General features: G+C 56.4%; 2 protein-coding genes across 4 annotated transcripts; one reads left to right on the forward strand and one right to left on the reverse strand.

Moving 5' to 3' along the window:
- Positions 1-2032: 2032 nt before the first annotated feature.
- On the reverse strand, positions 2033-7312 carry pdzd11 (PDZ domain containing 11). The gene is given in 8 exon segments (XM_042340689.1): positions 2033-2194; positions 2727-2787; positions 2882-2980; positions 3130-3186; positions 5192-5275; positions 5387-5430; positions 5433-5518; positions 7259-7312. Coding segments are annotated over 7 exon segments (444 nt in total). The 5' UTR covers positions 5497-5518; positions 7259-7312; the 3' UTR covers positions 2033-2159.
- A 636-nt stretch (positions 7313-7948) lies between these two features.
- On the forward strand, positions 7949-23840 carry LOC103189365 (arf-GAP with Rho-GAP domain, ANK repeat and PH domain-containing protein 1). Of its 3 annotated transcripts, XM_042340613.1 has the most exons (26): positions 7949-8354; positions 9018-9084; positions 11350-11955; positions 12147-12238; positions 12563-12639; positions 13246-13295; positions 13467-13688; positions 13771-13938; positions 14452-14509; positions 14653-14773; positions 15523-15728; positions 16102-16208; positions 16347-16546; positions 17007-17092; positions 17259-17441; positions 17740-17911; positions 18163-18207; positions 18524-18671; positions 19012-19114; positions 19470-19659; positions 19956-19998; positions 20988-21139; positions 21607-21828; positions 22673-22778; positions 22907-23054; positions 23457-23840. In XM_042340613.1, the coding sequence occupies exons 3-26, from the start codon at positions 11444-11446 to the stop codon at positions 23517-23519; spliced, it is 3474 nt and encodes a 1157-aa protein (XP_042196547.1). In that variant the 5' UTR covers positions 7949-8354; positions 9018-9084; positions 11350-11443; the 3' UTR covers positions 23520-23840. The 3 variants fall into 3 exon arrangements, with proteins under 3 accessions (XP_042196547.1, XP_042196548.1, XP_007907927.2); XM_042340614.1 differs by lacking the exons at positions 7949-8354; positions 9018-9084 and adding an exon at positions 10257-10274; XM_007909736.2 differs by lacking the exons at positions 7949-8354; positions 9018-9084; positions 11350-11955; positions 12563-12639 and having other exon boundaries at positions 12161-12238.
- The last annotated feature ends 103 nt before the right edge of the window (positions 23841-23943 follow it).

Here is a 23943-nt window from a genome sequence, read left to right on the forward strand (position 1 = left end):
TTTGATCTCAACCGTCCAGCATGTCAATGCAGTCTTCCCATCAATGTAATTCCTGTTTGTTGGATTTGAGGCATGGTGTTTGCCTAACAAATCACCTGTACTAACTGGATGGAGCAGTCTAGAGGGAGCTTTACTTAATATACCTTTTGCATTCCTGAAAATACTGGGATTAAATTTGTAGCTCAGATTTGGAGACAACAATTTGCAGTTATATAGTGTCCTTCATGTCCCAGAGCACTTGACAGTGGTGGAGTCTGACATCGAGCCAGGCGGAGAGGGAGGGGGGAGGTGACCATAAGCACGATCAAAAAGGAAGGTCTTTAGGCGGGATTTGAATGTGAGGGGGGGGGGGCAAGGCGGAGGGATTGAGGGAGAGTTGCAGAGTGTTGTGGTGTAGTGGCTGAAGGCCACTGATGGCAGAGCGGAAGGGACAACAAGATTCCATTTATAGAGCGCCTTTCACATCGGGAGGACGTCCCAAGGCGCTGTACAGTTGGGTCAGGACCCGAGCAGGGGGGAAATGGTCAGGGTGAGGGGAGGGAAGGGTGGGAGCGAGGAGGGGGTAGAGAGCCGAGAGGGAAGCTGAAGGCACAGTCAAAGAGAAAGATCTTGAGACCGGCCTTGAAGGAGGAAAGGGAGGAAGCGGCGAAGGCACTGGGGGATAGGGTTCCAGAGCCTCGGGGCTGAGAGGCTGAAGGCCATCGATGGTAGGGCAGTTGGGGCGGGGGATGTGGAGCAGACCGGAGCCAGAGGAACAGAGGGTACAGGCAGGTAGGGAGGGGGATAGTAGGTCAGAGAGGTAGGAGGCAGCGAGGCCGTGAATGGCCTTGTAGGTGAGGATGAGGATCTTGAATTCGAGACAACTGCTCACCTCAATCCAAATTGGCACTGCTATTCTACCTCACTTACTGGGCTGTGTCTGCCCCTCCTGCTCAGGTCTGCGTTCACATAAACACTTACACTCGCTTCTGTCTTGCATAGTTGTGGTGTTGCTAACCACAAGACACATTCCTGGTCTCTCACCAGATTTATTAGGTGTCAATGTATAAAAGAGTATCCAGTTAACAAGGTAACCCCAGTACAGAGCCAGGCATTTCTAGACAGTTATGCAGGAGGAAGTTCTTTAAAAAAAAGCCAATAATCACCAATGCAAATAATTTCTTTTGTTTTGAGTTCCTTGTAGGTTACTCCTTCCCCACCTCCATTATTACAATAAACATTAACTGCAAACATGCAGCAGATGGTCTGACACACCTTTCCTGGGACCAGGCTCCACTGTAGGAACAGGAAGAGCTGCGTGTATCCTGGCATTGTATCAGATCATGGCAGATCAATAATCCCTATTCCCCCACGAAGATCTCCTGCAATGTCATTGCTTCCCAAGTAAACATCCATCCCAACCCTGACAAACTGCACGTGAACAGGAATGCTCATTGTGCTGTAAACGTTTATTTTCTGTGGCAGCTTTGTGTAAGTGCCTCACTGCAGTGGATTATATTTTTTACAGAACAGACTAAACTCAGGATTGTTTCACATCTGGACTTTCACATCGTGCCAGGCTGGACTTTGCAACACATCAATTAATTGGCACTGACTGACAAGTCCCCAGCAGTGACGGTCAGCACACAGTGACTATTCATATCCCTTATCAGGCCAGCTCACATTCTCCATCTACTTAACCCGTTTGCCCCTCGGGTTCAGCGGTTACATTTACTGTAAAGTCTGGTGTGAAACTTGATGCCCCAAATAAGGGGGGAAAGATTTATACATGGTGTGTATTCTCCTGGTGTTCAGAGAAATGAGACCTGTAATGGGACGTCCTCCTGACGTGAAAGGTGCTATACAAATGTAATTTTGTATTTTATTATATAAAGTAAGTGCAAGGCAGACAAAGGTGTTCAGAGCACAAGCTTGTATCTTTAAGACTGAGCTCACTGTGCAGAGCTTGTGACCCATTCACTTCTCAATGATATATAAGAATGGAGTTTTTAAACAGTGGTGAGATTCCAAGTCCAACCCCCGCCCTCCCCCCCCCACCCCCACCCCCGGCTGTGAAAGGTGTGCAACAGGTGCCTGCAGATGGTCCAGTCGAGCAGCTATCTTGAAGATTCTCCTGATAAAGTTCCTGAGGCACAGGTGGGTGTCAGCAGAGCAGCTGCTCAGTGAACTGTCCTTTCTTTCTGCCTTTGAAAATCTGTGGAGAAAGTGAGAATCTGATGGATCGGGGTTACCTGGTTGAAAGGATCATCATCTGAGCAGCACCCAGGACACTTTCGTGCTGAATCAGCAGAGAAACCACCCAATCCAGTGAGCTCAACACTGGACAATCGATACACACACACACACACAACCTTCCACTATAATTCCCCTTCGCACTGGGAGACGCAGCAAAAATGATCGATTGGCTTTCAGATTTCGTTTTGATTCTGTCGCCCGTGTGACTCAGATGTGATAAAACCAAACCCAATCCCATTCATCCGGTAGCTGCTTCACAAGGGAGATAGAGGGGAAAACTGGGTTACGTGGCTTTGTTTAACCCCAGTCCTTGTTTAGTTCCTGTTTCTTGCTATAACTCAGTTTCCACACGGATTTATACAATTCATTTTAGGAAAATGCCTTCTCTCTCTTCAAAACCTCAGTCCCCCAATGAAACCGTAAACACTGTACAGTGGGTGGGGGTTGGGGCACAGACCAAACCCATTCAATAGTTTCTGTGCTGTACTTACTGTAAGGGAAGTACCGCACTCTCATTGTAATCTCTCTGGCTGATTTCAGTATCTCAACAGCCTGCGGAACAGCAAACACACACATTAAAGTCTAGCGGCGACAACCGGAATAAGAAACAGGCTCAGCCAGGCGTGTGGAGGCTGTGAGCACCTACCCTGCCGTGCTCAATGTCCTGAAAATCCACCTCGTTCACAGCGAGGACCTGGTCTCCCTCCTGCAGCCCCACACGGCTCGCATCGGAGTCGGGAATCACCTGCGGAGATCAGGCACGGGGGTTAGTTTGTGGACGTGCAGCTCAACTCACGGTCCCCGACCACATCAGGTTATATTAAACTTGGTGCCGGACATGAAGAGAAACGTTGGGAGGGGGTTGGGCAGGGCCGAGCCACGCAGGACACCCACCTTGGAGATGAAGATCCCGAGCTGTGAGGCCTTCCCTCCACGGATGTTGAAGCCGAGCTGCAGGAGGAAGAAACGGGATTGGGTTTGGCTTTAACACACCCGAGTCACAACAACGACAACAAGATTTCATTTATAGAGTGCCTTTCACGTCGGGAGGATGTCCCAAGGCGCTGAACAGTTGGGTCAGGATCCGAGCAGGGGGGAAATGGTCAGGGTGAAGGGAAGGGAGGGAGCAAGGAGTGGGAAAATGGTCAGGGTGAAGGGAGGGAGCGAGGAGGGGGTAGAGAGTTGAGAGGGAAGCTGAAGGCACAGTCGAAAAGAAAGGTCATGAGACCGGCCTTGAAGGAGGAAAGGGAGGAAGCGGCGAAGCCACTGGGGGATAGAGTTCCAGAGCCTCGGGGCTGAGAGGCTGAAGGCCCGGCCACCGATGGTAGGGCAGTTGGGGCGGGGGATGTGGAGGAGACCGGAGCCAGAGGAACGGAGGGTACGGGCAGGTAGGGAGGGGGATAGTAGGTCAGAGAGGTAGGAAGGAGCGAGGCCGTGAATGGCCTTGTAGGTGAGGATGAGGATCTTGAATTCGATCCTCTGGGGGATGGGGAGCCAGTGGAGGCGAGCGAAGGCGAGGGTGAGGGCGAGGGTGAGGGTGGGAGTGATGTGGTCGCGGTGTCTGGTGCGGGACAGTACACGAGCTGCAGAGTTCTGAATGACCTGCAGTGTGGAGGGAGGTGGCGGGAAGGCCGGCGAGAAGAGAGTTCCCGTAGTCCAGCCTTGAGGTGATAAAGGTGTGGACCAGAGTTTCAGCCGCGTGAGGGGTGAGGTAGTGCCGTAGTCTGGCGATGTTTCGGAGGTGATGGAAGGCGGTGCCAGTTGTGGCGCAGATATGAGGAAGAAAGGACAGCTCAGGGTCGAACAGAACCCGAGGTTCCTGAGACTTTGAGAGGTGGAGAGTGCAGCCTTGGAGCTGATGCTGTCAGCGCCTGAGGTGCGGAGGCGCTGACGTGAGCCAATCAGGAGGGCCTCAGTTTTCGCACGTTGAGCTGAAGAAAGTTGTCTCTCGTCCAGGACTCGATGTCGGACAGACAGCTGTCAGGACATCGGTGGTCGTGGAGTTGAGGGTAGAGGAGGAAAGGTAAAGTTGGGTGTCATCCGCATACATGTGGGAGTTAACCCCATGTCTGCGGATGATGTCACCACAGGGGGAGCATATAGAGGGTGAAGAGGAGGGGACCGAGGACAGAGCCCTGAGGGACACTGCACGAGACAGTGCGGGGGGTGGAGGAAAAGCCATTTGTGGAGACAAAGTGAAGACGGTGGGAGAGGTACGACATAAACCATTCAAGGACAGGGCCTTGAAGGTTGAGGTGGGAGGACAAGCGGTGGAGGAGGATAGTGTGGTCGACCGTATCGAATGCTGCCGATAGGTCGAGGAGGACGAGGAGGCAGAGGGAGCCCTGGTCGCAGATGGTCAGGATGTCATTGGTGACCTTGACCAGGGCAGTTTCTGTGCTATGGGCAGCACGGAAACCCGACTGAAGGGGTTTGAATAATGAATGGGTGGAGAGGAAAGAGCGCAGTTGGGAGGCGACAACTCTTTCAAGGACCTTGGACAGGAAGGGGAGGTTGGAGATGGGCCGGAGATTGATAGCTGCGACGCATCAAGGGAGGGTTTTTTCAAAGTGGGAGTGATGATGGCAGTTTTTAGGGGAATGGGAACAGAGCCACAGGAGAGGGACAGGTTGATGATGTCTGTGAGAAGTGGGGCAAGGAGGTGGAGCTGAGAGATAAGGAGTGGAGTGGGGATGGGGTCAAGGAGCAGGTGGTGGGTTTCACGATTAGGGATTGTGGGGGTAACTTCTTCCAGGGGCGACAGAAGATGGTGGTGGGTCTGGTGGAGTTGGGGAGGGGGGCGGAGGTGGTGAAGGATATGAAGTGGTGATCGGAGAAGGCCTCGTCGGTCTGAGACACTGAGGCCCCCGGGTGATCACCAAAGCGAGTGGGTGACTGCGAGTGGCGGAGTTGCCTGTGACCCGGACTGGCTGGCCCCGAATCTGAGGCTCTTTACCTGAGCGCCTGGCGGTTTCTTCAGCACGACAGTCCGCGGCAGGAACTGGGTCAGCTCGTTGTTGTAGTCTGGGTGGTGCAGCCTCTGCTCGGACAGACACAACAACAACAACAACTTATATGTTAAACGCCTGAGCTGTGCTGCTCACTGGGAAGCTGGCAATGGCAAGCGGGAAGCGGGAAGCGGCAGCGTTACCTCACGGAGCGGGATCCAGCCGGGGGGATTCTCGTACAGCGGCAAAACACAACCGGATACTGATAATCGTCGTAAGACATCCTCGGGTCTGCGTACACCCAACTGGACATCGGCCTGCGATAGTCTGTGGCCCTGTCGGAGGACAAGAATAACCCTTACGTGTGACCCGGCGCCTGATCGCGGCGTCGAGACGTCTCAAAGCGCTTCACAGGAGATGCCGTAAGGCTCCCCCCCCGCTCCCCATTCTCCCCCGGGATCACTGTCCCCCCCCCCCGGGGGGCTGGGGGGTGTGGGGCTGTGGGGGGGGTGTGGAGCTGTGGGGGGTGTGGGGCTGTGGGGGGGGTGTGGGGCTGTGGGGGTGTGGGGCTGTGGGGGTGTGGGGGGGGGGTGTGGGGGGGGCGGTTGGGGGTGTGGGGCTGTGGGGGGGTGTGGGGCTGTGGGGGGGTATGGGGGTGTGGGGGGGGGGTGTGGGGCTGTGGGGGTTGTGGGTGTGGGGGCTGTGGGGGTGTGGGGTGGGGGGTGTGGGGCTGTGGGGGGTGTGGGTGTGGGGCTGTGGGGGGGTGTGGGGCTGTGGGGGGGCTATGGGGGGTGTGTGGGGGGTGTGGGGGTGGGGGGCTGTGTGGGGGTGTGGGGGGGTGTGGGGGCTATGGGGGGGTGGGGGGTGTGTGGGGGTGTGGGGGGGTGTGGGGGTGTGGGGGGGCTATGGGGGGTGTGGGGGGGGGTGTGGGGGTGTGGGGGGGGGTGTGGGGGTGTGGGGGGTGTGGGGGCTATGGGGGGTGTGGGGTGGGGGGGTGTGGGGCTGTGGGGGGTGTGGGTGTGGGGGCTGTGGGGTGGGGGTGTGGGCTGTGGGGGGTGTGGGGTGTGGGGCTGTGTGGGGGCTGTGGGGGCTGTGTGGGGGCTGTGTGGGGGCTGTGGGGGGCTATGGGGGGTGTGGGGGGGTGTGGGGGTGGGGGGCTGTGTGGGGCTGTGGGGGGTGTGTGGGGGCTATGGGGGGGTGGGGGGGTGTGGGTGTGGGGGGCTATGGGGGGTGTGTGGGGCTGTGTGGGGCTGTGTGGGGGGGCTATGGGGGCTATGGGGGGTGGGGGTGGGGGTGTGGGGGGGGGGGTGGGGGGTGGTGTGGGGGCTGTGGGGGGTGTGGGTGTGGGGGCTATGGGGGGTGTGGGGTGGGGGGGTGTGGGGCTGTGGGGGTGTGGGTGTGGGGGCTATGGGGGGGTGTGGGGGGGGTGTGGGGCTGTGGGGGGTGTGGGTGTGGGGGCTATGGGGGGTGTGGGGTGGGGGGTGTGGGGCTGTGGGGGGTGTGGGTGTGGGGGGGGGGGTGTGGGGCTGTGGGGGGTGTGGGGTGGGGGGTGTGGGGCTGTGGGGGGTGTGGGTGTGGGGGGGGGGGGGTGTGGGGCTGTGTGGGTGTGGGGGCTATGGGGGGTGTGGGGTGTGGGGGCTATGGGGGTGTGGGGGCTGTGGGGGTGTGGGGGGGTGGGGTGTGGGGCTATGGGGGTGTGGGGGTGTGGGGGGTGTGGGGGGTGTGGGTGTGGGGGCTATGGGGGGTGTGGGGCTATGGGGGTGTGGGGGCTGTGGGGGGTGTGGGGCTATGGGGGTGTGTGTGGGGCTATGGGGGGGCTATGGGGGTGTGGGGGGTGTGGGTGTGGGGCTATGGGGGTGTGGGGTGTGTGGGGGCTATGGGGGGTGTGGGGGCTATGGGGGGCTGTGGGGGGGTGTGGGGCTGTGTGGGGGGGGTGGGGGCTGTGGGGGGGGTGGGGGGTGTGGGGGGGGTGGGGGGTGTGGGGCTGTGGGGGCTATGGGGGGCTGTGGGTGTGGGGGTGTGTGTGGGCTATGGGGTGTGGGGGTGTGGGGGTGAGGCCGAGGCTCCGGGTTTACCTGAAGCAGCGGTCGACGTCACGTGATGGTGGTGTCAGAGACACGTGATTCCTGCCACAGAGGACGGTGGGCGGGGCCGTGAGAGGGGGGCGGGGAGGAGGAGGGGGGGGGCAGTGAGGAGAGGGGGGGCAGTGAGGAGGGAGGGGGGCAGTGAGGAGGGAGGGGGGGCAGTGAGGAGGGAGGGAGGGGCAGTGAGGAGGGAGGGGGGCAGTGAGGAGGGGAGGGGGGCAGTGAGGAGGGAGGGGGGCAGTGAGGAGGGAGGGGGGGCAGTGAGGAGACGGGGGGGCAGTGAGGAGGGAGGGGGGGCAGTGAGGAGAGGGGCAGTGAGGAGGGGGGGGCAGTGAGGAGGGAGGGGGGGCAGTGAGGAGGGGGGGGCAGTGAGGAGGGAGGGGGGGGCAGTGAGGAGGGAGGGGGCAGTGAGGAGAGAGGGGGGCAGTGAGGAGGGAGGGGGCAGTGAGGAGAGAGGGGGGGCAGTGAGGAGGGAGGGGGGCAGTGAGGAGGGGAGGGGGGGCAGTGAGGAGGGAGGGGGGGCAGTGAGGAGGGAGGGGGGGCAGTGAGGAGGGAGGGGGGGCAGTGAGGAGGGAGGGGGGGCAGTGAGGAGGGGGGGACAGTGAGGAGGGAGGGGGGGCAGTGAGGAGGGAGGGGCGGCAGTGAGGAGGGAGGGGGGGCAGTGAGGAGGGAGGGGGCAGTGAGGAGTGGGCAGCGAGGGGGAGCGAGGACATTGAGTGGGGGAGTCAGGGGGAGACTGATTGAGGGAGAGTGAGGCCTTTCCTGTCAAGTGGACACCTCAAAGCGCTTCATAGGATTCACTGCGCAGTCAGACTGTGTGTTTGCAGGTGGACAGTGGCCGCAATGCTCCACACACCGCGGTGAGGTAACTGACCCCGATCTGGATGAGCTTCGCTGGGAACGCCCTAATAAATTAGTGGGACCAGCTCAACGGGTGAATGGCCTCATCCTGTTGCTATCTTCAAGACCAACCTCCGAGAGCGGTGCTCAGACACCAGGACCCTGTCAGGAGCTGCCTTGGGGCCCAATCCATCTTCATGAAAGTTGGCACTGAGCTCAGTGAGAACACCTCCTGAGACCCACCCAGGTATCTGCAGCATCCACAGCACCACCTTCCTCTGAATCACCTGCCCACACCCAACACAGACAACACGCGCACAATAACACACACATACAGTCACTTCAGATTGGGAGCACAATCCTCCCTAAGCCGAGGGTGCAGAGACCAGGGATGGGCCTTGGCTGGTCGGTGCCACACCACAGTCAGTGACCATTGGGTGCTGAGCCAGTTTGTGTTTTGTTAAATATACCAGTCAGTGACTCAGCCTGGCTCAGGCATTAGCGCTCTCTCTCGCCTCTGAGTTGGAAGGTTGTGGGTTCAAACCGCATGTCAGGACTTGGTATCACATAGTCTAAGCTCCAGTGCAGCACTGGGGGGAGGTTCTGCATTGTCAGAGGTGCCGTTCTTGGATGAGACGTTAAACCCAAGTCCTGTCTGCCTGTTCAGGTGGATGTCAACCCACGACCTTCCAACTCAGAGGCGAGAGAGAGCGTGTTGGGCTGCTGGGAGGGTGGGGGGCGCTCGTTACCTGCTCACAGGCCACGGGTGTAATGTAAGGCTGCACGAGCTCCATGCAGCACTGAGAGAGTTAAAGGACAGTTTTGTAGCTGGAAAAGCCAGTCCACCTGGTTGCTCCACACCCTCTACATCAACCATCCAGGAACTAAATCAAATACTCTGTATTTTTAGCATGTTGATCAGAGAGGAACGCTGACACTGGGTCTCGGAGACAGGAGATGGTCTGAAAGGACAGCAGGTGAGTCTTTGATCAGTGTCGGTGTACAACCAGTCAGGCTGACAATCACACTGTTATATAGAATTATACGGTTTGGAAACAGGCCATTTGGTCCAACCAGTTCATGAAACGTTGAGGGCTGGAGGCTTTGAAATGCTTTGTGATTTCTGACACACACTGAGCCGGGCTGACGCACACACTGAGCCGGGCTGACCCGCACACTGAGCCGGGCTGACGCACACACTGAGCCGGGCTGACCCGCACACTGAGCCGGGCTGACATGCACACTGAGCCGGGCTGATACACACTGATACACACTGAGCCGGGCTGACACACACACTGAGCCGGGCTGACCCGCACACTGAGCCGGGCTGATACACACTGATACACACTGAGCCGGGCTGACACACACACTGAGCCGGGCTGACACACACACTGAGCCGGGCTGACACACACACTGAGCCGGGCTGACACACACACTGAGCCGGGCTGACACACACACTGAGCCGGGCTGATACACACACTGAGCCGGGCTGACCCACACACTGAGCCGGTCTGATACACACTGAGCCGGGCTGACACACACACTGAGCCGGGCTGACACACACACTGAGCCGGTCTGATACACACTGAGCCCGGCTGACCCACACACTGAGCCGGGCTGACACACACACTGAGTGAAGCCTCTTGCCCTCATTTCCAGTAAGGAGGTGTGAAGCATAAACAATAAATATCTGTCAGATGTGTCTCACTGTCACACTGGTTACCTTGGGTGACTGCATTCCACTTCCAGCAAGTGATACACTTACAGGAAGGAAGTCAGACTAACCTGGGGGTGAGCGTATATGGAATGTTCTGGGAGCCTGTGGGAGATTGTTATCATTTTATCCACTCCCCCTCTCAACACTCCACAGTCCTGTCCCTGAGTCCTCACAACCCTAAACAGCCATCAATAAATAAGACTTGCATTTGAATCAGCGCCTTATCGTTGTCGTTGAGACACGCCTAAAGCCCTTTTCAGGGTTTACTGTAAAGTGTAGTGATTGTGTATTTTGTAGGCAAAGGTGGAAACCAATTGGACACAGCAACATCCTACAAACAACCATGATTCAGTGTGTGTCAGCCTGGCTCAACCCCTCTCGCCTCTGAGTCAGAAGCCCCACATCAGGACTTGGAATGACACAGTCTAAGTTACATTCCAATGCAGCGCTGTGAGTTCAATAAAGACTTATACTACTACTAATAATAATAATCCTTGCATTTGACACAGCGCTTTTCAAGTCTCAAAGCGCTTCAAAGAATATACTGTAAAGTGAATTGACTGTATATTTGTGGGTGAAAGATTTACGATCCCGCTGACACTATCCATCTAGCACTTCCAGGGTTGAAGAGACGGCCTTGAAGGAGGAAAGGGAGGAGGCAAGGCGAAGGCACTGGGGGATAGAGTTCCTGGGGGATAGAGCCAGACTACGGCACTACCTCACCCCTCACGCGGCTGAAACTCTGGTCCACGCCTTTATCACCTCAAGGCTGGACTATGGGAACTCTCTCCTCGCCGGCCTTCCCGGCCCTCCCTCCACACCGCAGGTCATTCAGAACTCTGCAGCTCGTGTACTGTCCCGCACCAGGCCTCGCGCCCACATCACTCCCACCCTCGCCCTCACCCTCGCCCTCGCTCGCCTCCACTGGCTCCCCATCCCCCAGAGGATCGAATTCAAGATCCTCATCCTCACCTACAAGGCCATTCACGGCCTCGCTCCCTCCTACCTCTCTGACCTACTATCCCCCTACCTACCTGCCCGTACCCTCCGTTCCTCTGGCTCCGGTCTGCTCCACATCCCCCGCCCCAACCGCCCTACCATCGGTGGCCGGGCCTTCAGCCTCTCAGCCCTGAGGCTCTGGAACTCTATTCCCCAGTGCCTTCGCCGCTTCCTCCCTTTCCTCCTCCTCCTTCAAGGCCGGTCTCAAGACCTTTCTCTTTGACCGTGCCTTCAGCTCCCCTCTCGACTCTCTACCCCCTCCTCACCCTCTCCCTTCCCTCCCCTCACCATCTCCCCCCTGCTCGGATCCTGACCCAACTGTACAGCGCCTTGGGACGTCCTCCCGACGTGAAAGGCGCTCTATAAATGGAATCTTGTTGTTGTTGTTGTTGAAGATAGAGTGATTGAGTAATGCTCCCTCTACACTGACTCATTTAGACATTTGATATGAGATATAGTTATATAAAAATGTAAAACATCCGGTGTCCGCTGGGTGATGATCTCTTCTCTGTGCTTGTTCCTGTAGAGATCCGTACCCACATCCGCACAGTAACCTCAGTGTATGAGTGGGGCTGAAGGAGATCTCCACATGTGAGCCTGGTGCTGGTGACAAGCTAAGGATGGATTCTCCAAAGCAGCACAGCTCAGGTATTGGGTTGAAACCTGACCTCAAACCAAGGACAGTCTTTCTAGAAGATGCGAACATCAGGGAGCTGTGTTCCATAGCATACCAGTCACCTTCACCATGGGCAGAGGAAGCGGCCTCTCTAGATGACGTCTTCACTGCTCCTCCACTCGTTGACCGACACAAACCATCTTCAACAACACTGCAAAATGGCAGCCCTGAGTGTTGCTCGTGTGCACACCCGACACACCACAAACACCCAAACAATGCTCCATCAGTATTGGCCACCTCTCCCGAACAGGACTCTTCAGAGAAGACTGAGGCCATGTTAAACCCAACACCCACCTGGGACCTGCCTGAGACACCTGGGTGTGGGCTGACACGGGCCAGGACTATATCTCGGCTGTTGGAGAAGAGCAAAGCGCCCCCACTCCTGAGGACCCGGGTCTCCTCCCCGGCCTTGTTTGCCAGTTTCGACACTGCCCGATCGTCGCTGCCCCAGACCAGGTTAGGACACCCCTCTGCCTCACTGTGACAATCTCACTGGGGGAATTATCTTAATACTGTATAATACCTGCTTCTCCTTTTGAGAACTCCAGAAAAGGCAGAGCTGTGTGTCAGGGCCACAGGCAGAGGCAGCTGACTCTCTGTAAACGTCTCTACTGACTACCCTTTGTCTCTCTTTCTCTGTCTCTCAGGAACATGAACAATGAGGTAACGCAGGAGATTTCAGACCAGAGTGAACAGCAATCCTCACAGAGTGACGGGGACAGCCATGCAGCAGGTTCAGGTACCTGTCACAGAACTGTAAGAGGTCACTTTGATACGTCAGCTACAGTGAGAGATATTAGTGGTCAGTGTGATGGTCCGGTGTCAGTGGGCGAGGGTTGGGGTCAGTAGGTGAGGGTTGGAGTCAGTGCTAGAGTAAGTGGGTGAGGGCTGGGGTCAGTTTTGGGGTCAGTGGGTGAGGGCTGGGGTCAGTGCTGGGGTCAGTGGGTGAGGGCTGGGCTGAGGAAACGGTCAGTTGAGAGACGAATGATCAGTGTGAGGGCTTGTGGAAGTGCTGACATGCTCTCAGAGACAGGCAGTAAAATCCCAAACCCTCTCTGGGCAGACACCACATTACATCGCTGGTCTGATCCTGTGGTGGAGCTCAGGCCACAGCCCCCGGAAGCCCCCGACTCCAAGCAGGTTAGTGGCTGACAACTCAGTGCCAGGGTCTGTGCTGGGTGTGGTGTGGTGCTGTGCTGGGTGTGGTGTGGTGGGGGGCTGTGCTGGGTGTGGTGTGGTGGGAGGCTGTGCTGGATGTGGTGGGGGTCTGTGCTGGGTGTGGTGTGGTGCTGTGCTGGGTGTGGTGTGGTGGGGGGCTGTGCTCGGTGTGGTGTGGTGGGAGGCTGTGCTGGGTGTGGTGGGGTACTGGGCTGTGCTGGGTGTGGTGTGGTGGGAGGCTGTGCTGGGTGTGGTGTGGTGGGAGGCTGTGCTGGGTGTGGTGTGGTACGGGGCTGTGCTGGGTGTGGTGGGGGGCTGTGCTGGGTGTGGTGTGGTGGGGGGCTGTGCTGGGTGTGGTGTGGTGGGGGGCTGTGCTCGGGGGGCTATGCTGGGTGTGGTGTGGGAATGTCTGTGTGCTGGGTGTGATATGGGGGTGGTGTGTGTGATGGGTGTGGTGTGGGGGGGGGTCTGTGTGCTGGGTGTGATAAGGGGGTGTGTGATGGATGTGGTGTTGAGGGGTGTCTGTGCTGTGAGTGGGGGTCCCTCCACTCGGTGCTGTACTTCTGACTCCGTGTCTTCACTCCGCAGTTTGCTGAGTTTAAGAGCAAGTCTTTTGAGGAAGAACCCCAGTGCCCACGGTGAGCCAGGCTTCACACTCTGATCATTACTCTCTGTCTGTCTCTGTGTCTGACTCTATGTCTGTGTCTATGTCTGCCTCTGTGTCTCTGTCTCTGACTAGGCACTCTGAGACGTTACCCTGTATGAGGGGCTATATAAATACAGGTTGTTGTTGTCATCCCTGTGTGTAGGTCACGGCTGCGACGTGGCTTTGCTGTGTACGGGTCCAGGTTTCGCAGGAGGCGTAAAACACTTGGGGCTGAGGCTGAGAATGGTTCAGACGGGTGCCAGCCTCTCCGGGCTTTCGATGTCGATGGGATTAAACCGTCCACAACCTGTAGGCTGGGGACGGAAGCCAGCACCTCCTCCCCCACTGCACTACCCCCTGCCGTCAAGCGCCAGATACCGGGAGGGTAAGAAAGTGTCTGCCTCACCACAGTGCTTTTACAAGTAACATTTGTTGTTGTTTGACAGAGAGTGTGTTTCTTTTCACAGAGTCCAACTGTCTCCAGTCCGAGTGTCGTGTAAGATGAAAGGTGAGGTGGAGTGGGCGAAGGGTGGGGGTGTGGCGGGGACCGAGGCCTTGGGGGAGCAGTCACACAGCAGCCTGGAGTCCGGCAGCACTGAACAAGAGGGCTGGCTGGACCTGCAGCGGCCAACCAGGTAACACTCGGGTACGGGGAACGTCCCAAAGGCAGATCCCCTCTCCCTACCATCACACCCAGACTGACCCCCACATTGACCCCCAGCCTGACCCCCCCACACTGACCAGCACACTGAGCCCCAGCATGACCCCCAGACTCACACCCACACTGACCCCCAGACTCAGCACTGACCCCCAGACTCAAACCCACACTGACCCCCAGACTCACATCCACACTGACCCCCAGACTCACACCCACACTGACCCCCAGACTCAGCACTGACCCCCAGACTCAAACCCACACTGACCCCCAGACTCAGCACTGACCCCCAGACTCAAACCCACACTGACCCCCAGACTCAGCACTGACCCCCAGACTCACACCCACACTGACCTCCAGACTCACACCCACACTGACCCCCAGACTCACACCCAAATTGACCCTCAGACTGTTACCCAGACCGTCAGTCCTATTCACTATCAGCTGCTCCTCCTGCCCCAGGTTCAGTGCTAACCTCTGCTCTCTCTGTCAGGAGCAAATTTTGGGTGCGGTTTGATGGGAAATTCATGTCCTGTTTTAAGAGTGACAAGGTGAGAGCGTCCCGTGTGTGCCTGTAGCTGTGCGCCTGTACCTGTGCGCCTGTACCTGTGTGTGTTAGGGTCCTGCGCTGTGTTAGTAGTAATATTATGAATTGTATTTGATGTGACTATCTCTGTCCGCCTGTGTGTGGCAGGACGCCTACTCTGAGTACGTTATCTCAGTCAGCTCAATGGAACTCGTTCGCTCTCGAAAGGAGAAGAGATTTATCCTCTCCACGTGCTCCACCGAGTTTGTTTTCAAGGCTGAGACCACAGGTAACGCTTCACTGACACACCGACACACACACACTGACACACCGACACACACACACTGACACACCGACACACACACACTGACACACCAACACACACACACACTGACACACCGACACACACACACTGACACACCGACACACACACTGACACACCAACACACACACACACTGACACACCGACACACACCAACACACACACACTGACACACCGACACACACACACTGACATACTGACACACACACACTGACACACACACTGACACCGACACACACTGACACCGACACACACGCAAACTGACACACCGACACACACACACAGTGACACACCGACACACACACTGACACACCGACACACACACACACACTGACACACCGACACACACACTGACACACCGACACACACACTAATAAACCGACACACACACACACACACACCGATACACACATTGACACACCGACACACACTGACACACCGACACACACACAGTGACACACCGACACACACACTAATACACCGACACACACACACACACCGATACACACATTGACACACCGACACACACTGACACACCGACACACACATACTGACACACACACCAACACACTGACACATACACACTGACACACACACCGACGCACCTTGCCAAGTTCCACCCCCCACCCCACCCCCCGCTGTGTGCCAGGAGCATGTCAATGATGAGGACAGTGTGTGAGGCTGAGGCGACTGAGGAGGATGTCCCCTTGTTCCAGGGCTGCGAGCAGAATGGCTGAGGGCCTTAGAGCTGGGAATCAAACAGCATCGAGACCAGCACAGCTCAGTGGCCGCTGCCTCTCCTTCTCCCCCACAGTGGCTGGGAGGGCAGGGCCACAGGGGGAAATTGGCTCTGAGAGGTTTCCTGTCCAAGGTATACACCGTGATCGCTAACGACAAGCTCTGGCTCTTCAGGAACGAGCAGGTAAGAAGAACAATCCCCTGAGCCATAAACCACCCCCCGACCCCGAACACTCCCCCACCATCCCCCTGAGCCATAACACTCCCAACCCCCAACCATCCCCCTGAGCCATAACACTCCCAACCCCCAACCATCCCCTGAGCCATAACACTCCCAACCCCCAACCATCCCCCTGAGCCATAACACTCCCAACCCCCAACCATCCCCCTGAGCCATAACACTCCCAACCCCCAACCATCCCCCTGAGCCATAACACTCCCAACACCGCCCCCCAAGCCTCTCCCCTCCTCCAATTACTCCCCCAGTGACTGCCCTCTCCAAAGTGCTCACTCACTATGGGCCTACGCTGAACACACTCTGTGGGTTGCCCCGGCAGGACTATAGGGACGGGATCGGGATCACCAACATCCACATGAACCTGGCCTCAGTGAAGGACAGCAGCGGCTCCACATTCCATCTAGTGACACCGAGCAGGAGCTTCAGGTGCTGTCGCCGGGGATGGGGAGGAGGAGGGAGTACGGTGCGAGGGGGTCTGCCTGTGTCCCCGTGAGAGGGGAGAGAAGGGGAGGGGAGAGGAAGAGGCTTCTCTCTGTACTGATCCCGTCTCTGGTTGTGTTGCAGCTTCAAAGGAAGTTCGGAACAGGAATGCAGCGCCTGGACAGCTGCACTGGAGCAAAGCATCAGCCACTCGCTCTCCAGCTACGAGGTGGCTGCACGGGTGTGGGAGGTGGTGGGCAATGATCAGTGCGCCGACTGCCAGGCTGAGCGGCCCGAGTGGGCGTCCATTAACCTGCTGGTCGTAATCTGCACTCGCTGCGCAGGTAACTAGCTCAGGGGTTAGAGCATTCTTCTCGTAAGCGAGAGATCTGGGTTTGATTCCCGGCAGGGCGAAACCTTGGGCAAGTTTCCTTACTCCACACGCCTGATAATAATCCCTCAAGAAAAATAAAATAAATAAATTGTTCGTTCAATCCACGACAGTTTGTGGGACACTCACTGCTGGGCGCAATTGGCTGCCGCGTTTCACCCAAAAATATACAATCAATTCACTTTACGGTGTATCCTGTGAAGCGCTTTGAGACGTCTAGAAGACGTAATAAGGCACTGTATCAAATGCCAGTATTATTATTATATATTGTGCAATGTATTCAGTGTGTGGGTAGCATGTTCAGTGTGTGGGTAACATGTTCAGTGTGTGAGTAACGTGTTTAGTGTGGGTAATGTGTGCGGGGCCCGGGGAAGGTGCTGCTTCTCATCCACTTTGTTTCCAATCATCTCCAGGTCAGCATCGAGCCCTCGGCCCCATCATCTCCAAGGTCAGGAGCCTTAAGATGGACAGTAACATCTGGACAGAGCCTGTTATTCAGGTACAGAGGTCACTGTCAGTGTCACTCACTCAGACAGTGTAGAGGAGCTTTACTGTCTCTAACCCTGACCTGGGAGTGTGGACGCACAGTGTAGAGGAAGATTTACTGTGTCTCTAACGCTGGTGTGGTGTGTGCAGTGGGAGTCACTGTGGTATAACTTTTCCAGTTGTTTGAGGTGATCGGGAACAGAGGAGCGAACCAGATTTGGGCGGGGAATGTGCCGCCCGGGGAACAGATTGGTCCCGATTCCTCCTCAGAGCAACGGCAAACATTCATCACCGCCAAGTATCAGCTCGGCAAATACCAGCGGCTCCACCCCCTGACCCACCAGCCACACCAGCTCCACCAGGTCAGTGCCAACTAACACTAGGTTATTGCCGGTTAGCACCTGGGCATCACTAACTAACACTGGGTAACCAATTACCAACCCCCTGTCATTGCTTAGTAATCCCTGGTGATCGCTAATTGCCCCCCCAGCCCCTGCCTCGGCTCCCAGCCCCTGCGCCCCCCCCCCCCCCCCCAGCCCCTGCCGCTGGCTCCCAGCCCCTCCCCTGCCCCCCCCAGCCCCTGCCGCTGGCTCCCAGCCCCTCCCCTGCCCCCCCCAGCCCCTGCCGCTGGCTCCCAGCCCCTCTTGCTGCCTGTTACAGACGCTGTGCCGGGCTGTGCTGACGGCTGACATTGCGGAGATGGTGCTGTTGGTTTTCTCTGGAGCCTGTGTAACTGCTCACTCGGACACCGAGCCCCTCACAGCTCTGCAACTGGCGGAGCGCGTCGGCAACACCACGCAGCTCGAGTTCCTCCGGCAAAACCAGCACCGAGGTAGGAAACCCCGGCCAGCATCCCCACTGCTCTTTATTTCCTCACTTTGTCTGTCTGCACTTCTCTCTCTGTGTTTCTTTCTGTGTCTCTGTCTGTCCCGCTCTCTCTCTGTTTCTGTGTGTGTGTCTCTCTCTCTCTCTGTCTGTCCCTCTCTCTCTGTGTCTCTATCCGTTTCTGTCTCTCTCTGACTCAATGTCTCTCTCTCGGGAGCTGTGATGTTGTATCGGTGTTGTGTGTGATTCCGTTTCCAGTTGCCGCCCCGGTGGGATCACTCGATCGAGGAAAACCCTCAACAGGTACCTTCTCTCCCTTCCGTATTTTCTCTGTGACACACAGATTGTGGGGTGGGGGGGAGATCAGAGACACACACATCGTGAGGGGTGGGGGAGATCAGAGACACACACATTGTGAGGGGTGGGGGGGATCAGAGACACACACATTGTGAGGGGTGGGGGAGATCAGAGACACACAGAGTAAAGGGGGGAGGGACTGAGATCAGAGACACACAGAGCGTGACAGGCGGCCTGGACGAGAGCTGAGTAGCTGAGGGTGGAGGCTGCACAGGTGTGAATCATGACCTCCCTCCCTCCCTCCCTGTCTGTCTGTCCGCAGCTCCTCGCTATTACCTCTGCGCCCTGGAAGCCAATGTGCTGAAGTTCTTCAGCTACGAGAGCAGTGAGACGCCCTGTGACTCCATTTGCCTGGAGCAGCTGCTGTCCCTGACCCGCTGTGACCCCGGGCCACAACCAGGGGAGGACAGGTGGGTCCTTGTGGGCGAGGGGAGGGCCTGGGCAAAGGGCGTGGCTAAGGGGAGGGGGTGGGCAAGGGTGTGGGCACGGCTTAGGCGAGCTATCTCATGACTGCCCCTCCCCCCCACACTGCCCCTCCCACACACTGCCCCTCCCCCCACACTGCCCCTCCCAAACACTGTCCCTCCCCCCACTGCCCCTCCCCCCACACTGCCCCTCCCACACACTGCCCCTCCCCCACACTGCCCCTCCCCCACATACTGCCCCTCCCCCCACTGCCCCTCCCCCACATACTGCCCCGCCCTCTGCTGTCACTCTGTGATTGGCTAACTTGCTGTTGGCTCTCCGCAGGGGGAATGTGAGGCTTGAGCTGCTGACGACGACAGGAGAGAACTACGTGATCGACGGGGCCTCGAGTGACTGTCTGCAGGAGTGGGCCTCGTGCCTGGCCAGGGTTCGTGGTGAGGGGGTGTCTGGAGGAGGTTGTTCACACAATATTACGGTGTAGATGGAGGCCATTCGGTCCATTGTGTCTATGACGGTTCTTACCCCATAACTCTGCACATTTATCCTTTTCAAGTACAGATCCAATTCCCTTTTGAAAGTTGCTATAGACTGAGTGTGAGTGTGAGAGGCGCTGTCAGAGTGTGAGTGAGTGTGAGGCGCTGGCAGAGTGAGTGAGTGTGAGTGAGAGGCGCTGGCAGAGTGTGAGTGAGTGAGAGTGAGTGTGAGGCGCTGGCAGAGTGTGAGTGAGTGTGAGTGAGTGTGAGGTCGGGGTTTGCCTGTGATGTTGCCGCCTGTTGTTACAGAATGTTTTGCCTGAAGCTGTGCCCGAGGGGGAGACGGGAGATTTCCAGCTGTTGGGGCGACTGAAGGTCCGAGAGGCGGCAGTCAGACGCTGGAGCCCAGCCTGGGCCCTGCTCACCCCTCACCACCTCCTCCTCTACCTGGACAACAGCAGCCATGAGCAGCTCAGCCTACACAGCATCACGGAGCTCAGTGAGTGTCACTGTCCCTGGGGGAGGAGGTGGGAGGGGGCCGGCGGGGGGGTGTTATGCTGGGGAGGAAGCAGGAGCAGATGGGTGGCGGAGGGCGGGGAGGGAGCAGTTTATTGCATACAGAAACTGAGGCCAGGAATGAGCTGTGCCCCCGGAGGGTAACAGCACAGATATGGTTCCCTTGTGCGGGGCAGCGTGTCAGAGCAGCAGAGCCGAGGGCTGACCAGGCCAGCGCCCGTACCTGGCAGTGATGAAGATGGCCTCTCAGTAACTGTCAGCTCTGATCTCTGTTCACAGTTCACTTCACCGCTGGGTATGTGATCGCTGCTGCTGGCACCAGGTGAGCTTTGTTATTGTTTGTCTCCAGGCGCCATCCGTGCCTCCAGTGTGACTTAGTAAGAGTGTGGGTGGTTTGGGAACAGGAGAGAGTGTGTCTTTAAGACATCGTTCATTTAAACAGCAGCTTGGATGCTGTGATGTGGGCGGGGGTTCTGGAGGGATGAGATTAGATGGACCAAAGGACTTTCTTCATCCGAACCCATCATGTAATGATAATGCAATGATAATGATGGTGCTGCAGTGCTGCACTTGTTCCACTGGATGGCGCTGTGCTATGTTTAGAGTTTGAGGCGACACCTGGTGGTGAAAATGGGGTACTGCAGTCTGGTGAAGTTTGGGGGAAAGCTCCAGAGTCACAATCCAGAGAATTGACTTTGTTGGATCCCTGCGGTTAGCAATAGAGTAGAGAGCTCCAGTGGGAGAGTGAGCACCAGCACAGACATGATGGGGAGAGAGCACCAGCACAGACATGATGGGGAGAGAGCACCAGCACAGACATGATGGGGAGAGAGCACCAGCACAGACATGATGGGGAGAGAGCACCAGCACAGACCATGATGGGGAGAGAGCACCAGCACAGACATGATGGGGAGAGAGCACCAGCACAGACATGATGGGGAGAGAGCACCAGCACAGACCATGATGGGGAGAGAGCACCAGCACAGACATGATGGGGAGAGAGCACCAGCACAGACCATGATGGGGAGAGAGCACCAGCACAGACATGATGGGGAGAGAGCACCAGCACAGACCATGATGGGCAGAGCACCAGCACAGACATGATGGGGAGAGAGCACCAGCACAGACATGATGGGGAGAGAGCAGGGAATGGGATTAGATTAGAGAGCTCCAGTGGGAATGAAGGGGAGTTGGAAGGGACACATTGGCAGTTGTTGGGCTGACGTTGTGATGCAGCGGCAGGTTCTGCAGGAGCCGCTGGTCAGTGAGGTGTGAGAGTGAGAACACTGACAGTTGCTGCTCTGACCGCAGGCTGTGGTACCTGAAGACTCACCTGCTGAGCAACTTTGAGGGCTGGTGCACGGCGCTCAGTGTGGCTGTGTCCACAGCGCGTGAGCAACACACTGGAGATGCTGAGGCCCCAATGCTGGTCACTCAGTGCATCAGATACATCACTGAGCACGGTAAGACCCCAGCCTCGGCCAAACACCAGCCCCAGGACGGGGGAGGCCACGATGGACATTTTAGTCACAGGAACAGCCTTTGAGTAAATGAAACATTACATATCTCTCTGGTTGAATATTTCTGAATAGAGCAGGAAAGTGCTGAGTCCTATTCCTCCCCTAAATTACAACAGCCATCACACTCCTGCTTACACTCACACACTTGTTCGTATACACACGCACACACACACACCCACATAATTGCTTGTGCATAATACTTGCATTTAATATTGAGCCTTTCATGTCAGGAGGACGCTTCAAAATACTTCCTGGGATTTACGATAATGTGTAGTGACTGTGAGTTTTGTAGGTGAACATGGCAGCCAGTTTGCACTGAGCAATATACATGTGTTCATACCCGTACACCCAAGCTCACACACGCACCCCAACACACTGCAGACTCACACCCATTGTTGCTCCTGGTGCAGGAATGACATCGGAGGGGATTTACCTGGGGAGTGGACACAGGTCAAAGGTGATTGAGGTGTGGGAGCTGTTTCAGGAGCCGCGGGTGAAGGTCAGTGCGGAACTGGGGGCCGGCCCAGAGCTCGGGGTCAGCGAAGTCGCCGGAGCTCTGAAAAAATACTTCCGCGAACTGGAGGAGAACCTGTTCACAGTCAGCAGCTGTGGGGAGTGGCTCAGTGTGTCAGGTAAACCTTACCTCCCAATGCCCCAACCCCATTGCCATAACCACTAAAACCCCTACAACCTGCACCCCATCCTCACACCCCGCACCCCCTCCTCACACCCCGCACCCCCTCCTCACACCCCGCACCCCCTCCTCACACCCCGCACCCCCTCCTCACACCCCGCATCCCCTCCTCACACCCTCCTCACACCCCCTCCTTGCATCCCCTCCTCACAACCCACCCCCCTCCTCACACCCTCCTCACACCCCCTCCTCGCATCCCCTCCTCACACCTTTTACTCCCTCCTCACACTTTGCACTCCCTCCTCACACCCCGCAGCCCCTCCTTATACCCCGACCCCTTCCTCACACCCTGCACCCTCCTCACACCTTGCACTCCCTCTTCACACCCCCTCCTCACACCCCGCACCCACTCCTCACACCTTGTACTCCCTCCTCACACCGCATACCCCTCCTCACACTCCGTCCTCACACCCCGCAGCTCCTCCTCACACCCCGCACCCCCTCCTCACAACCCACACCCCCTTCTCACACCCTGCACCCCCTCCTCACAACTTGCACTCCCTCCTCACACCCCACACCCCCTCTTCACACCCGGCACCCCTTCCTCACGCCCTAGACACCCCCTCCTCACATTCCCTCCACACACCCCACACGCCCTCCTCACAACCCCGCACCCCCCCTCCTTGTCACCATTAAATATTGTCATTAAATATTATAAATTCTAAAGGTAATAAAAATGAAATATAATGTTACCTGGGAGGATTTGGATAGGTCAGAGCTCAAGGGTTAATGAGGACAAACGTGGAGTAAACACAAACCACCAGCTTTGCTCCTTTGTTCAGCCGTTGAAGACGAGGAGGAAAAGCTTGGCCTCTATGGGGAGCTGATCGAGAACCTGCCACAGCGGAACAGAGCCACACTCCGGGCTCTTATTGACCACCTTCACTGGTAGGTGAACCTCAGCTCTGTGTCCTCACTGCACTGCCCAGGGCTCATCCTACTGTATGCAATTGGCAAATTCCAGCCACACGCGCTAGTTTGTCCCTCTCACTATCTCTTCTTCCACCCCCCACCAGTGTGCAGTATTTCTCCAGCTCCAATGGGATGTCTGCAGATGCTCTGTCCAGAGTGTTTGGTCCCATTTTGTTCCAGATGGATGGTACAGCAGGGACATCAGTGAGAGTTGTGCAGGACCTGCTCCACAACTACATCACGATCTTCAAGGTAAGAGATCAGCTTGAGATGCCTTACTGGAGAATTCAGGTGTCTCTCACTAACTACATATTAATTGCACAATTGGCTGCCGCATTTCACCCACAAAATATAGTCAATTCATTTTACAGTATATTCTGTGAAGCGCTTTGAGAAGTCTCGAAGAGGTGAAAAGTGCTATAGCAAAATGCAAGGATTATTATTATTTTATGACATCTTGGTGACCTGGGAGTGTGGACGCACAGTGTAGAGGGAACTTTACTCTGTCTCTAACTTGTGCTGTCACTGACTTGTGAGTGCTGGGTGGGACAATGTCAAAGCAGTTTTACTCTGTATCTAACCTATATCTCAGGCTCAATTGCCCACCCGTGCCATGTTGTAATGTTTGCCGTGTTATTGGTATTTTCTCTGCAGGTGGATGTACAGGAGCTAGAGGAACGACTGGAGCAAATGAGAGAGTCATACCTGGAGGAATGAAAGCCCCTGTCCAATTGTGTACCAGCCATCAACACAATACCCTCTTCTCCTTGCACAGCCCCATCCCCACAAGGCAACACCAATGGGGGAGGTCAGCAAGTCAGTCAGAAATATTGGGCAAAGTCACTGGAGAATTAAAATTTAATGTGAAAAATGTGAGGTTGTATATTTTGTGAGGAAGGCAAACATTGAATGTTTTTTTCTTTCAAAGGGACAAAGAACCAATGTCAATCTTGTGTAGATGTTGAGGTTCTGCAAGAATGATCTGGAATAATCTATGGATTTTATTCAATTTGCATAAACTGTAAATTAACAAAGTTACAATTTTTTTACATTACTGTCTCTTTATTGAAACATGAACAAGGGGACAAGACAATAAAACAAGCATCTTTCTCTTGTGGCTGAATACTGAGAGACTGTGTAG

The sequence above is a fragment of the Callorhinchus milii genome, unplaced genomic scaffold, assembly GCF_018977255.1.
Source record: "Callorhinchus milii isolate IMCB2004 unplaced genomic scaffold, IMCB_Cmil_1.0 Scaffold15, whole genome shotgun sequence".
In the NCBI taxonomy this organism is placed as follows: Eukaryota; Metazoa; Chordata; class Chondrichthyes; order Chimaeriformes; family Callorhinchidae; genus Callorhinchus; species Callorhinchus milii.